This window comes from Typopeltis vanoorti, chromosome 15, assembly GCF_054136105.1.
Source record: "Typopeltis vanoorti isolate ZY-2024b chromosome 15, IOZ_Tvanoo_1.0, whole genome shotgun sequence".
Lineage (NCBI taxonomy): Eukaryota > Metazoa > Arthropoda > Arachnida > Uropygi > Thelyphonidae > Typopeltis > Typopeltis vanoorti.
Genome location: NC_143563.1, coordinates 41,750,783 through 41,766,239, shown reverse-complemented (window position 1 = coordinate 41,766,239; position 15,457 = coordinate 41,750,783). Strand labels below are relative to the sequence as shown.

The 15,457-nt window shown below is 37.0% G+C and overlaps 1 protein-coding gene across 1 annotated transcript in view; it reads right to left on the bottom strand.

The window, feature by feature from the left end:
• LOC150098692 (nose resistant to fluoxetine protein 6-like) overlaps positions 1-15,457 on the bottom strand; it is a 65,461-nt gene that overhangs the window by 14,388 nt on the left and 35,616 nt on the right. The window contains exons 6-8 of the mRNA XM_090405733.1: positions 10,298-10,477; positions 3,543-3,636; positions 3,018-3,110 (exon numbers count right to left, since the gene is read on the bottom strand). Of these exons, the coding sequence (XP_090261859.1) occupies positions 3,018-3,110; positions 3,543-3,636; positions 10,298-10,477 (367 nt within the window). The remainder of the gene's footprint in view (positions 1-3,017; positions 3,111-3,542; positions 3,637-10,297; positions 10,478-15,457) is intronic.

Here is a 15,457-nt window from a genome sequence, read left to right as displayed (position 1 = left end):
ACGGCGTATTCGCCGCATATTGAGAAACTATCCAAAGAAGTTCAACAGCAAAAGTCGCACGAAGATATTTTAAATTAAAAAAAAAAAAAAAAAAAAAAAAAAAGTGATGAGCAGTTAAATAGTAAATCAAATACTCGGTTCGATCCGCATAAAGAATATTTTCTTTTTCTTTGATAAGAAAGTATTCATTTATTTTCCGTTATTTAGGTATATTTTAATTTTTTAACCTGCACAAATAAATCCACATCTAAAAATCAACATTCATAAAATAGATTTTTAATTCAAATATACTAATTCTGCCGTACAAAACGAACACCGTGGACCGCACAAAAAACCTGAGAGGCCCGCATGCAACCCGCGGACCATTGGTTGCTCATCACTGCGTGCGGCTCCCTAATTTTTTTTTAACAGGTATAATTTTAAAAATGGTTCTTCAATCCAAAAAGGTTGCCGACTCCTGGTCTAGAACATCGGTTCCCAATCAGTGGTACGCGTACTCCCGGGGGCACGTGCTGGGGAGTTCAGGGATACACGAAAAATAATCAGTAATGGTGGAAAAACAAGTAAAGTCAAGTAAACAAAATGCAAAACGTTAGTTATGGAACAATAAATGTTAAGTTTGAATCACAGCTATTTTAAAAACAAGGGGTACAATTTATAGAAATGAGTTTAAAAGGGGTACGCAAGTGGAAAAGGTTGGGAACCACTAATGTCATTATCGGTTCCCAAGGTGGGCGGTACCGAACCCTTGGGGGCATTGGAACGATCCAGGTGGGCTGTAGTGGCCTGATGAGCAAAAGGGGGATGTTGAATTGAAGTAAGGAGGTGATGAAAGCATAAAGGACAAAAATCAGGTGAAAAAAATTTATCATCAAAAATTTTGCTAATATAACTGTTGTCAAACGTAAGTAAAGGTCGTAATGGTTGCTTCATTTTCAAGGAAACGTACAAAATGCAAGTTGCAGCCGATTCGGGTTGAAATCCGATGACAAGTCTTAACAAGCAAAGTGTTGGCAGGAGCGCACTTTCAAATGATCGGGATGTTACAAGTCCGGTACGCATCGGCAGGAAGATGTGCATGTTATGACTTGTTCACTGTATAATACTATAAATACGTGAGACGTATGAAATCAGTTTTAGATTGTTTCTGAACTGTGTGCCAAGCAGTTAGCAATTTGATGTAATGCATAAAACTTTTAGTGCCTATTCGATACCTAGTCGTACCTTATTTACACTTTGTGAGTAAACACAAAGCAAATTATTGTTGTTCCAATAAAACAACATGTTTCACGCGAGCATTTTTATATATTTTCGTGTAAAAATAATTTTGTTTGGGTATGTGAGAAATTGCATTCTAGCAATTTTGTAAATTTACCTTTTTTTTTCCTGATAATATCATGACTGAACCCAAGAAGAAATATGAACAATATAATATCGAATATTTGAAATATGGCTTTATTCAGTCATCTATAAACAAAACATTAACGATGTGCCTGATTTGCCAAAATGCTTTTTCAAATGAATCTATGAGGCTTCAAGACTAGAAGAACATTTGACAAGAGTACATGCTGATAAAAAAGATAAGGATTTATTGTATTTTCAAGCACTTAAAGAAAAATGTTTGAACGAACCAACATTGGCAAGTATGTTTTCAGCAGCATCCAAATTAGATGATGATGGGTTGCGCGCCTCCTACAATATTTCCTTATTTGATTGCTAAAATCAAAGTCATTCATTAAATGAGAAATTGCTCGGACAAATTCGTATCGAAAACGATGAAGAATTCAATCGCTTGCTGATCCCTACAGAGGTTCATTGGCTATCAAAGGGTGCTTGTTTGAATCGATTTTATAAACTCTTTGACTCAGTGCTACAGTTTTTAGAAAACAGAGATGATTCTTTACTAGCCAACTTGATTAATTTCAAAAGTGACAGCTTATTTGACCACTGACTTGTTTAACAAATTTAATGAAACAAATCTACAGCTCCAAGGAAATGAGCTGCATTTAATAAAAACAAAAGCTATTATTTCTGCGTTTGTGTCAAAACGTGTCCTGTACAAATGAAACCTAGGACGAGGAGAATACATTCAGTTTTTTCCAAATCTATCAACAGTGGAAAAATGTAGTGAAGACGTGCTCAGCTATTGTTAGCACTTGGAGGCTCTCCATTATGATTTCAACCAACGATTTAAAGACATTCTTGTAATGAAAATACTCGATTGGGTTTTCGACCCGTTCTCAAATACAAACACAGAAAAATCTTTACAATTACAAGAACTGATAGAAGTAACAACAAATGAAGAATTGAAATTAAAATTCAAAAAAGGTAGAGAGGGGGAATGCTGAATAATTTTTTTTTTTTTTTTTTTTTTTTTTTTTGGAAAGGAGATGGTAAAACAAATAAATTTGAGAACTACTGTTCTAGACAATTCTTTATTTCCAACTTTCTGGCACCAGATCGGTGAAGGCCCTTTCCTGTATCATCATGAAGGTCCCGGTCCACAATCAAGGTGGTCTATGCAGGAATGGTTTCATGAGATGGATGTTGTAGCACTTGACTGATCTGTACAGAGTCCTGGTCTCAATCCTATCGAACACCTGTTGGCTTAATTGGAAGGCGAATTGCAAGTCAGTACAAACAGCCCAACAGCCGAACCGCAACGCATCAAAATATAGTGGAAAGCCTTCTCAGAAAATTGAAGTCCGTTATAGCAGCAAATGGCTGCTTAGAGTGAGAGTTAGGATGAGCAGGCGTCCAGATATATTTGATCAGATAGTGTATATTGGTACACAAAATGTTCAGGTCAGGACTTGCGTGTATGTTTCCAACTGGTCAGTGTTTGTAAATATTGCGTTGCGCGTGGAATACTTTATCCCACGCGCTTGTAACTAAAAATGTTGCTTTTCTGACTGTTTTGAAATATTTCATTAATCTGAAATTTGCAACTTAGCAATCTAAGTTAGCCAAACCATTACATAAATTTCTTCAGCTATGCTTTGTGACAATGTCAATACCTGATATATGTCCCAAATAGCAAACTAGGGATTCTCATTTTGACGCTTTGGTTTGATGCATTCTTCCATCTGGGATATGCCAACATTACACCTCTAAAATTAAAAGCAATGAAAAATTAATGATATTAAAAAGAGGGATGATAATTTATTTCAATTAATATCTGTAATTCATCTGTGATCAAAATAATTATATATATATATATATATATATATATATATATAATTATATATCACTAAATAATCGATTGCATATCTTTAATTCATCTGTGATCAAAATAATTATATAATTATATAATTATATTTATTTGCGATGTCATTCAATTTCTTTTTTATTATATTTTTATTATATATTACATTAAATGGTGTAGATACAATTACTAGTTCATATTTCTTATTATTTTTAAAATTTATTTGTTATACATTTAATAATTAAAGAACATTTTATGGATAACATCATTTGATATAAATAATTAACTGTTCTTTATTTAGCCAAGGGCTCATTCACACACGTATACAAGGACTTACCCAATAAAGTAAAAACTATCAATCCCAATAGAAGCATTTGCCATTGATGTAAAAGAAAGAGCCTGCATCATCTTGAAAAAATTTATGGGAGCAGCTGTAAAATATCGTACAGTATTCTTACTCCGTGAAGTTCATGTTATATATATATATATATATATATATATATATATATATATATATATATATATATATATATATATATTAGTTCAAGGTTAGTTCAAGATAATTTATCAACTTAATAAATTCATAAAATATAAAGATGACCCAAATATCTCATTTGAGAAACTCTTTTTGCATTTACGTTTTATAATTAAATGTTATATTGAAACATTTCTTTTAATATTTTACCTTCCTTCACTACCAAAATCAATATTTTATCGTATACAACAATAAATTCGATCCTGAAAATTTAAATTCATTAAATTATCTCAAATTTTAGATTTTTAATCTATTGTTAAAAGCAAAATAATTTTCATTCTTTTTATGATATATTTTAAAAGTTTATCTTAGTTTTTAATAAAGAATTTATCCCTGGAATATCTTACGGTATTTATTTTAATACTAGTTTTGCATATTATGGATTAATTATATAATAATTCGAAGCATAGCAATTCATTTCTGTGACGATCAACATGGTCGTCTGCGTTTGTTTCAAATTACAGTAGTACAATACAAATACAAATTTTAGACATTTTAGATTCGATGTCAAATTTGAGTATTTTAATGAATAATTCATCTTACTATTTATAAAAATTATAAAAAGATTATTATTTTGCTAATACTTCTTCAAATATTAAAAAAATATATCACACTTCACACAAAATTATTATTTACATTTTCACACCATAAAAGAAAGGATGAAATATTCTACCCAGCTGCGGATCTTGGCTGGAATGCTTCAAGGATGAACAGGATCAACTCATGAACAGGATCAACTAGTACCACACACAAATGACAGCTATCATCACCTCTTCTCTGGCAAATATGCTACTAGACTTCAGCAGATCCAACCCTACACCATCCTCTACTAAAAGATTCCTAAAAGATACACAAACCATCGTCACAGCGTCCACTCACGAACAGGAACAAACTAAATATCCAGACTCATTACAGATTATCGAGTGGAACGCGAACAGCCTCAGAAATAAGGTCTTGGAGCTCCAAGAGTTCACCCAACCACATCACCCGGATGCAGGTTTGATAAGTGAAACGCATATAAGATCATCGGAAAACCTCAAAATCAGAGGATAGCATCTGTACAGAACTGGCAGGCTGACCCACAGAAGCGATGGCACTGCCATTTCAATCAAGAATTACATTGGTTGTAACTCTATAAATATCCCACCTATTACTAATCTAGAGGTTAGAGGTGTAGAGGTTCTCACGATCTCTTCTGGTGGACTAAAAATCTATGCAGCATACAATCCTCCATTAAAATCATTACTGTCCTCGGATTTGGACCCCATCTTGGTCATCAGAGAGCCTGTCATCATTGCCGGTGAGTTAAACACCAAGCATCCCGCCGGGAACAGTCGCACTACCAATAAAAACGGCCACATACTTGCCAGGTATACAGGATCCAACAACGCGGTTCTGGCAGGTCCCAATGAACCTACCCATCATAATACGTATGGCACGAGTGATATATTGGACATACTCATACTACAGAATGTGAAACTCCATGCAGTTTAATGACACTATATCGTTCATCTGATCACAATCCAATACTGCTACAGTTGGGAAACCAAGAAAAACTGCCCCCCCCCTCCCCCAACACCCGTTCATATCATGGGAAAGGTTGACAAAAGTACTCCCGAAATATATTGGTCCTGTTCCGCTTATAAAATCCAAAGATGAAACTAAAACAGCTATTAAAGACTTGACCCAACAAATTAACACAGCCCTTAGCAGTCACTATTTCCACACCTGCCCTCAGGCCCAATCACTTGCCAGAAGATATCATGAACCTGATCAAGGAGAAAAATAAGGCTAGAAAAAGATTTCACAATACCCGCACACCACAAGACAAACGAATCCTGAATAGGGTCAATTCTGCAGTGAGAGATGCCCTTAAAACACATAGAAGTGAACTAATCAGAAAGATCAAAAACCAAAACAGATCTCTTCCCCTCTCCAAACAGATGTAGGCCTCATCCACACTGATACAAATAAAGCCGAAGCAATAGCAGAAAACTTAGACAAGCAATGTTACCCCTCATATGAACATCTAGACTTCAATCACATCTACAAGATTCACCTACATGTCAGATGTTCATTATAATTTTCTGTAACCTGCTCCAATCAAATTGCGCCCACATCACCAGCAGACATATATGATATAGTCAAGAAATTAAAAAACAAAAAGGCTCCTGGACCTGATGGCATCACCATCAAGGTGATAAAGCTGCTTCCTCGTATAGCTATTGTACATCTCACCAGCATAATTAATTCCATCCTCCGATTCAAACATTTCCCTTCCTGCTGGAAGGTGGTGGATATAATTCCAATCCATAGGACCGGAAAAGATCTGCACCTGCCTCAAAATTATAGGCCAATCTGCCTCATCTCAAATTTGGGAACAATCACAGAGAACGTTATTCTTACCAGACTCCAAGCCTCCCTACAAAAGTTAAATATTCTTCCTAAAGAGCAGTTTGGGTTCCGTCAATTCCATAGTACCACACAACAGATACATAGACTAGTCGAATACATCTTCATGAGATACAATTGGCATCAATGCACTGGGGCTGTTTTCTTGACATAGCCAGTGCATTTGATAAAATTTGGCATTTCGGATTACTGCATAAACCGATCTCAACTGGAATACCATTGGGAATGGTTCACCTAATTAAATCATACCATTTTGAATGGAGTAGGCAAATCAAGATCAACGGCGCTGTATCAGCATAGAAACGTATCTTGGCTGGAGTCCCACAAGGATCCCTACTAGCACCGATTCTATTTTCCATATACATGTGTGATATCCCGTACAATCCATTGTCATCTATCATGGCCCTTTACGCGGATGGTGCATCAATATTAGCCAGATCTCTACAGCCACATCTTGCCATCAAAAAACTGCAAGAAAACCTACTACGGACTGAAAAATGGTTCGCCAAATGAAGATTGCAAGTGAATCCCCAGAAGAGCATATGAATCACCAGAAGACTGATGCTTCCTAAAGGGGACATCTTCCTGTTTAACACAAAAATCCCATGACAAGGCTAATGGACAACAAAAATCTTCCCTACTATACCTTTTCTTTACCAAGCGAAAAGACCCTAAAGGTGGTGATACGCGGTGTCACCGCTGAAGAAATCTCCGCTGATCTAAGTAGCCAGAGCATGACCCCAATCAAAGTGAGTAGGATGCTCAGGTCTGACAAAAGGTCAATGCCGTTAGTACTTGTAAAGATTGATAACACTCAGAAGATGCATGAACTCACTGCTATTTGTGGCCTCAGAATTACTACGGAACCTCTAAGAAAGAGAGTGTCAGCAGGATAGTGCCACAGATATCAGCTGTTTGGGCACGCCCAAAAACTATGCCGGGCCAACTTCAGGTGCTTAAAATGTGGCGAAGGCCACCAGACCATCACATGCACCAAATCAAGATCTACGGCGGCTAAGTGCGCAAACTGCGCAGGTCCCCATCCCGCCAAAACTATAAAGGGTGCGTGCACATCTAAAGAACCGCGGGTCAGCAAAAGCCGCCCATCCACCGCCCAGCAATGATACTCCGAGCAACCGTGCAGATCGCCATCCTGCCCAAACAACCTCCACTTTGACAACTTAGGAAGGAATCCAACCTGAAACCAGGACCGAAAAATACGCCGAAACTGCACGAGCCAAGGATACTTCCTCCAACGAACTCACAAGCTGCAACCTAACATCAGTATTAACTGCCTCGCTAGCTACCATGCTCCAGGAGTTCATCAAAACAAATCCTACGCCATCCTCTACGAAAAAATTCCTGCAAGTTACCCATTCAATTCTGACAGTCAATCATGAATAAAAGGAAATATAAGCCTAACTCCCTTATCATAACTGCGTGGAAACAATTAGAGTGAGGAACGAAATCCTGGAACGGCAAGAGTTCACTCACAGATACAATCCTGATATAATCTTAGTAAATGAAACACATCTCAGGCCAGCTAATAACCCTAAATTACGGAGCTACATTTGATACAAAACAGACCGACTCACTACCAGTGGAGGAGGTACAGCTTATACATTAAAAGCTATTTTAGCCACAATACCTTGACCAATCCTCAAGCCCAGAACCTAGAGATAACAGATATTGAAGTTCATACAAACAATTTGGTAGTATCAAAATTTGTGCTGTATACAATCCATCTAGCATTCTATTACTGGTATTTGACTTGGACTCCATTCTCGGCTCCACAGATTCCATCATCATGGCTGGAGACTTTAATGCCAAGCATACAGTTTAGTTCATCTCCATAATCAATGACAGTTGTCGTATTCTAAACCACTACTCAACGCGAAATTCTATTGTTATAGCCAAACCCACAGAGCCCACCCATCACAGCCCAGCTGGAAGCGCACATGTACACCACATCGCCATTCTCAGAAACATCAGATACCAATATCAACTGGAAACATTAAACGAGTTATCTTCTGATCACAACCTCATTCTTCTTAAGCTCGGTACACAAGGGCAATTCTCTCCTCCACACTTCTTTATATCTTGGGACAAGCTCTCCAGAACTCTCTCAGATCACATCGATCCAGTACCTATTATCTACAAAAAAGAGGAAATAGACATAGCCTGGCAAGGCTTTAAACAGCCTTGCCAGCCAAATAAAAAAGTAATGGTAGCATCAGTTATGCAAACCACAGTCTTTCACCTTAGCGATGAAAGACTTAGCGAATCCCTGAGAAAATCAGGGATCTAATCAGATTACAAACCCAACCCAGAAAGAGGTACTATAATACAAGATCCACACAAGATAAAACAACTATGAATAATTTAAATAGACAAGTTTGTGAAGCTCTGCAAAAAACATCGAAACCAAGATTGGGAAACCAAACTGACTAATCTAAACCCAGAGGACAACTCCATCTGGAAATTCTCGAGAACCCTCCGCACTAAAAGCCAACCAATACCCCCAATACAGACCAAGAAAGGAATTGCTCACACAGATAAAGAAAAAGCCGAAGCTCTAATTGACAGCTTGGAAACAATATAATCCCTCTTATGAAAATCTGAACATAAATCTTATCTACAAGATTCACCGCCGAGTCAAGCAAGTCTTAAGACAACAAAAGGAGAACTCAGAACCTATCACGCCCACTTCTTCAGCAGAAGTTACAAATATCATAACCCATCTGAACAACAAAACGGCTCCAGATCCAGATGGAATCACAAACAGAATAATCAATCCACTCCCCAGAAAAGCCATTGGGCATCTAGTCAACAAAATCAATGCCATCCCCAGATTCAAGCATTTTCCCATAACTTGGAAGACGGCGGATATCACGCCAATCAAGATTGGAAAGAATTCTCAACTCCCCGAAAGCTACAGAACTATCAGTCTTCTATTCAGCCTTGGAAAGGTTGTGGAAAAAGTCGTCCTTACAAGGCTTCAATCGGCAAAGGAAAAATTAGATATTATTCCAAATGAGCAGTTCGGATTCAGAAAAAAACCATAGCACCATACAACAGATACACCGACTGGTCGAATATATCACAAAAGGTTTCAACTGGAATCTCCACGCAGCTGCGGTCTTCATAGATGCTGCGAAGGCTTTTGATAAGGTGTGGCATCAGGGTCTTCTCTACAAACTCATCAAATTCAATATTCCAATTAATTTAATAAACATGATTGACACATACCTCAAAGACAGATACATGCAGTTCAAAATAAATGAAACTGTATCAACCAGACCGCAAGATCCTAGCAGATGTGCCGCAGGGCTCACTTCTGCCCCCCCTGCTATTTTCTATCTACATAGCTGATATGTAGATCCCTCAAAATCCAACTTCAACAAACATAGCGTTATATGCAGATGATACTGCTTTATTAGCAAGATCTCTCAGCTCCAAATTGGCTATCAGAAGACTCCAAAGCAGTATTCATATAATGGAGAGGTGGCTGATGGACTGGAGGATCCAAGCAAACCCCCAGAACAGTTCAGCCATACTGTTCTCCAATCCAAAAAGGAGGTCCAAATCAAGGAGGACATACACCTGCTAAGAGTCAAGATTCCATGGCAGACTGAAGTCAAATATCTCGGCATTATGCTTGCCAAAAAACTCAAATTCACCATCATATAAAACACATAAGCTCGAAGACATCCAAAGTAATCTTGTGACTCTACCCCATGATCAACAGAAGAAGCAAACTGGATACTCGGAACAAACTACTCCTTTATAGGATGGTAATACGCCCAGTCATCACTTACGCATCTCCTGCATGGATTTGAACAAACATTCAAAAACTGCAGAGAATAAACAAATACCTGAGGATGATTCTGGATGCCCCATGGTTCATTAGAAACCTCCAGATTCACAGAGAAGTCAACATTCCTTACATCACATCCCTCTTTCATGATCTCGCAGAAACGTTCTTCACCAAGACAAGCAATCGTCCTAATACTATTTAAATTTTTTATTTGGGAATAAAAGGCATTCACATATTTCTTTTTAAATTTAAATTTATGAATGTTAAAATATATATACGCATGCTTTTTTTCCCCGTTTGGGAACTGACATCATTTAGATATACTTACTGTATTTCAAAAAATGAAGTCTATGAACTATCGCATATGTGGAGTTGTAAATGGTGCCCATCACTGTTAAAACGCGCATCCCTCTCATGGCTTCCATTGGATCTTTAGGTGAATCTGTCGATATCATCTGCCGGAAGTTTGTGTAGAAAGAGAAAGTTTTAAGGAATTTGATGAAGGCAGCTGAAAACATGAAAAAAAATAATAAAAATGGGGAAAAAAATAATAAAACAGTTCGGAATATCTTTATGAAAGAGATTTGTGGAATGCAAGAATACCATCATTTTTAATGAAATTCTAGGGATTTCGGATGGTAGAAATAAATAAAATTGAATAAATAAACGAATAATAGAGAAAAAAAAAACATTAGTCTACTCACGGTACTATAGGCTTACAACCTTTCATGATTAGGAATCATAAAAATGAGTAACCATCCTCATGATATGCTATTGTATATAACAATATCTGAACATTATCAAAAGAAAAATCAACTTTAAAACGCACACGTTTATATACATATTACCATTTAGGATTAGGAACACAACATGGCGGAAATTGTACGCCGTATTCTCTTTACCTTCGCCCTACAAACATGATGAAAGGTGAGATCCAATAACCTATTTCGCGGGGGGGGGATATATAAAAAGGGTTAAACGAATGTCGTTTATTCCCTTTAAGGAATGAAAACCCATGATTTATTTTTATTTTTTAAAATAAAATTGGTTGCATTTAGCTCACCGTAAAAGAATGAACTATATGAAACTAATAGAGTCGAAAACTGGTTGCCCGCAATAGAGTAAAACAAGCAAATCTGCTCATGCGTTTGAGTATTTCACTAACACACCAATTAAGATACAGTGGCCTAACTCAGTGAGCGCAATGAAGCCACGCCCTTTCACTGCGTCACAGAAATGTTAAGATATATTCCCAAAAGTTAAAAAATCTGTTATGGATTTTGAGATATTTAAAAAATTATGATTTAGATTATAAAATTTTAGTGGAAATGTTATGAAACATTAGAATAAAAAATATTATTAAATTACTTAAAGAAATTAACAAAAATTAAGAGATAACAAAGGAACAGTATCTATTTTAAAAGATAAAAAGTATATAAAATTTTAAGCAAATCGGTCTTGTTGATTGTGATATAGATGAATCAATCGACCGTGAGATGCGGTGATTGAGAAATGGAACTATGAGGAAGGAATCAATCGACCGTGAGATGCGGTGATTGATTTTATATGAGATGCCCATACATATACATATACATATGCATATATAGGGTAACGGATGGCAATGCTGAACCAATGAAGTTTAACTGAGGTCGGCTGTTGCTGTTATCCTGGGTTAGTGAGTTCGCTCTCTTAGGTTTTGCCCTAAGGGAGCAATTGAGTCTCCGGGGAAAGTGTTCTCCGGCACGGCCCGCTGAGGGGTACTTGCTGGTGAATTATTTTCCTCGGAATATGAGCGGTTCTGCTCAGTGGTCGGGGAGCCCGTCACTGAGTGGAACCAACGCTGAGATTAGGACGGTCTTTCGCCCACTATGGAGTGGCCTAGAGATCGTCCGTATTTTTGAGATTTCACCTTTACTTACATAGTCGGTGATTGATTCATTCAATCCAATACCCTTGGAGGGTAATGGATAGCAATGCTGTAGCTAATGAAGCTCTAACTGAGGCTCGGCTATTGCTGTTACCCTCCTGCCATGATCAGAGCTTTAATAATAGCTCAATAACCTTATCCCTACACTGTCCGCTACAGATAACGGGGAATATGAAAAGCATTCTTGCTTCGCCCCTTTAAGCCAGTCCTTATAAGGACTTGTTGATTGTAGGCCAGTAGAATGACAATCGACCGTGAGATGCGGTGATTAATACCTTTGGAGGGTAATGGATGGCAATGCTGTAGCCAATGATGTTGTAATTCTTGTTTGGCTAATACTATTATCCTCCTGCCATGATCAGAGCTTTAATAGCTCAATAACACCTTATCCCTACACTGTCCTCTACAGATAACAGGGAAGATGAAAAGCATTCTTGCTTCGCCCCTTTAAGCCAGTCCTTATAAGGACTATTGTTGATTGTGTGATTTCCATATTCTTAACGATGCTAACTAATATGTGAAGCAATCAGTTGATGAGAGGTGGGGGGGTGGGGGGATGATTCCCACTCAATGTATATATAATAGGTGAGGCTTCAGTTTTTTTTTTTACCTTCATCATCCAGAAGACAATCGCTCACTACAACTGACCTCGACTTTCCCTCTATCATAAACAATTCCCAAAAAAGTGCCTCTTGCAGGTGCAAAAGTGATAAAAAGAAGATATAGGCTATTACAACCTTGAAAGAAACAAAGGAACATCCGGAACTATCAGTTCTATCACTTCTTGTTCTTAGATTCAGTATTTCCTTCTTGGGTATTTTTAAAGAAAAACAGCCATGTCTCAGTTCAGGAAGCGATCAATAAAGTGAGCAAAATGAGGAAAACGTCATTTTATAATCATTTAATCATATTAAAGGATTTTAAAATTAGTAATAAATGTTTAATATAATATAGATATTATATTAAAATTCGAAGACAGCTGTGTGTGTGTGAGAGAGAGAGATTTAAAAAAAAAAAATCAGCTAACGCGTTTTTGTTCTCGTATAGCAGGGATGCACAACCTTGTTAAGGCCGATTGCCGCATAGTTCCACTGTTACTTATGGGAGGGCTGCCAAAAAAAAAAAACAAAAAAACTTGAGAGTTATCTACCATATATTGTTTATTTTATTTATACCTATCATAATTGTTACAAAAAAGGTAATAAAAAGTAAGTGAATTTAATTTGATGCATGACATTGCATTGATTTGATATTTGGTTCGAGTTTTGTAGTAGCCAACCGCAAAATTGATTCTAAATTTTCATCAGTCAAGCGGTTCCTATTTTTCGATTTGTTAATATTCATGACTGAAAAAGTTTGTTCACAAATATATGTTGAGCCAAAGAGGCTTGCACATTTTAATGCATTATCTCGCAACCATTTATAATTGTTTTTATCGCCACAACGATAAAAGTTTAATAAATTGCCTTCGTTAAATTTATTTCGCAGGCTCTCATCGTTTTGAATGTCGATGAGTTCAAGCTGTGCTGATTCGGGTGCATTTTCAGGCAAAATGGCAAAAGAATTGCTAAATAAATCTAGCAACGGTTTCACTTTTTTAAAATCAGAAAACCGATCCTTGAAGGCTGATATCAAGCTATCAATCTTTTCAACACACACAGTTTTGAAGTTGACATTGAACTTCTCAGAAACTTTCTTATAATTAGAAAATGGATGTAATTCCCTGACTTCAGTTGGATTTGAAATAGATTTAACTTGCACTGAAAAGACAAAATGTGGCCGTAAAGTTGAGTAACCAATTGATCTTTGCCCTGAAGTCGCGTATTTAACGTATTTAAATGATTAGTAATGTCAACCAGAAAGGCTAAGTCACATAACCAATCCGGATTTTTTATGTCAGGGACGTTTTTGTTTTTTTCAGTCATGAAGATTTCAATTTCATCAATTAAATTAAATTTAGGAACCGCTCCAATGTTTGTCCGCGACTTAGCCACCTCACTTCTGTGCAAAAAATTAAGTCACCATATTCACTTTTAATGTCTTCAAGAAACTTTTTAAAATTGTCGGTGATTAAGGCCACGGGATTTTATAAAATTAATCGTTGAAACCACAACTTTCAATGACATGTTCAAATCCAAGTTTCTTAGGGCACAAGCTCTCCTGGTGGATTATAAGTGGAATTGTATCAACTCATCGTCGTGCCGTCCCAAATGCTGTTTCAATAATGTTACCAATCCAGAATTAGCTCCTATCATGGAAGGAGTTCCGTCAGTCGTGATACCTGATAATTTTGTCAGATCTAAATCAATTTTGGAACACTGTTCCAAAAGCCCAATGAACATGACATTACCTTTCGCTTGATCTGACAATGAACTCATTCCAATCAGCTCCTCACTTACCTCAAACTCTTGCGTTATTCCACGTGCAAATATTAACAACTGGGCTGTGGAAGTAATGTCAGGTGATTCATCAATAGCTAATGAAAAAGAGGCAAATTTCTTTCAATAAGATGTTAATTGGTTCTTTACATTTTCCGACATTGCAGTAATTCTTTGCACAGTCATCCTATTTAACTGAATTTTCTCAACATTTTTTGGCTGATTCAGGACAAATTTTTTTAGCAGCTATCTCAAGGCAATCTTTAACGAAATTTCCGTCTGTAAATGGTCGGCACTTTTTTGCTTATAAGGCGAGATATTTCAAAACTTATTTCTGTTGCGATTTCCGAATCTTGAATAGGTTTTGTAAACATCACTTGCTGACCTGTCAATTCTCGTTTCAAAAATGAAATCTTTTGTTTACGTAGTTCTTCGGGTAGATTTGAAAATGTAGAATGCAGACTTTCATAGTGTCTCCTTATATTGTATTCTTTTGGTATGGCTACAGCACCTTTGCAAATCAAGCACACGATATTATTAAACGACTGCACAAAACCACATTTTTCGGTCCAGCTATCCTGAAACTGCCGTTTTTCATCCTGAAGTTTGCTTTTCCTACTTGGCCCTGCTTTATCCATTGTAGAATTTATTTTTTATCATTTCCTAGTGGTGATAATTAATTGTAGCAACCGCACCTACGAAAACAAAATACTCATATGACAAATAGACGAATTATAAAATTTGTTAACATTATTACTAACCGATTATCGTAAGTAGACAGGCAATCGTGACGTCACAGCTACTTTGCTTTGCGCATGTACCATTTTTAAAAATTACCTATCGTGTAACTTGTTAAAGTTAAAATAATACACGGTGAGGCAGGCCGCCAGCAAATCAACGGAGGGCCGCGGTCTGTGCATCCCTACCGTATAGGGAGTAGGCAAGGCTGTTTTTAAGCCTTATCTAACTTTTGGAGACTGAGTGGGCAGTTCAATCTCCACTGATAGCCAATCAGTGATAGCTGGCCCAAGGCTATCACTAATTAATCGGCACGCAGTGAAGAAGGTGGATAGTATGTGCCGCCATCTGGTGGTCCCTAACCCTAACACAATATATTTAATGTCTGAAAATAGTGTGGGTTCGACGGCCGATTTTCTTGAGTTTACGGGACGAAAAACTCGAG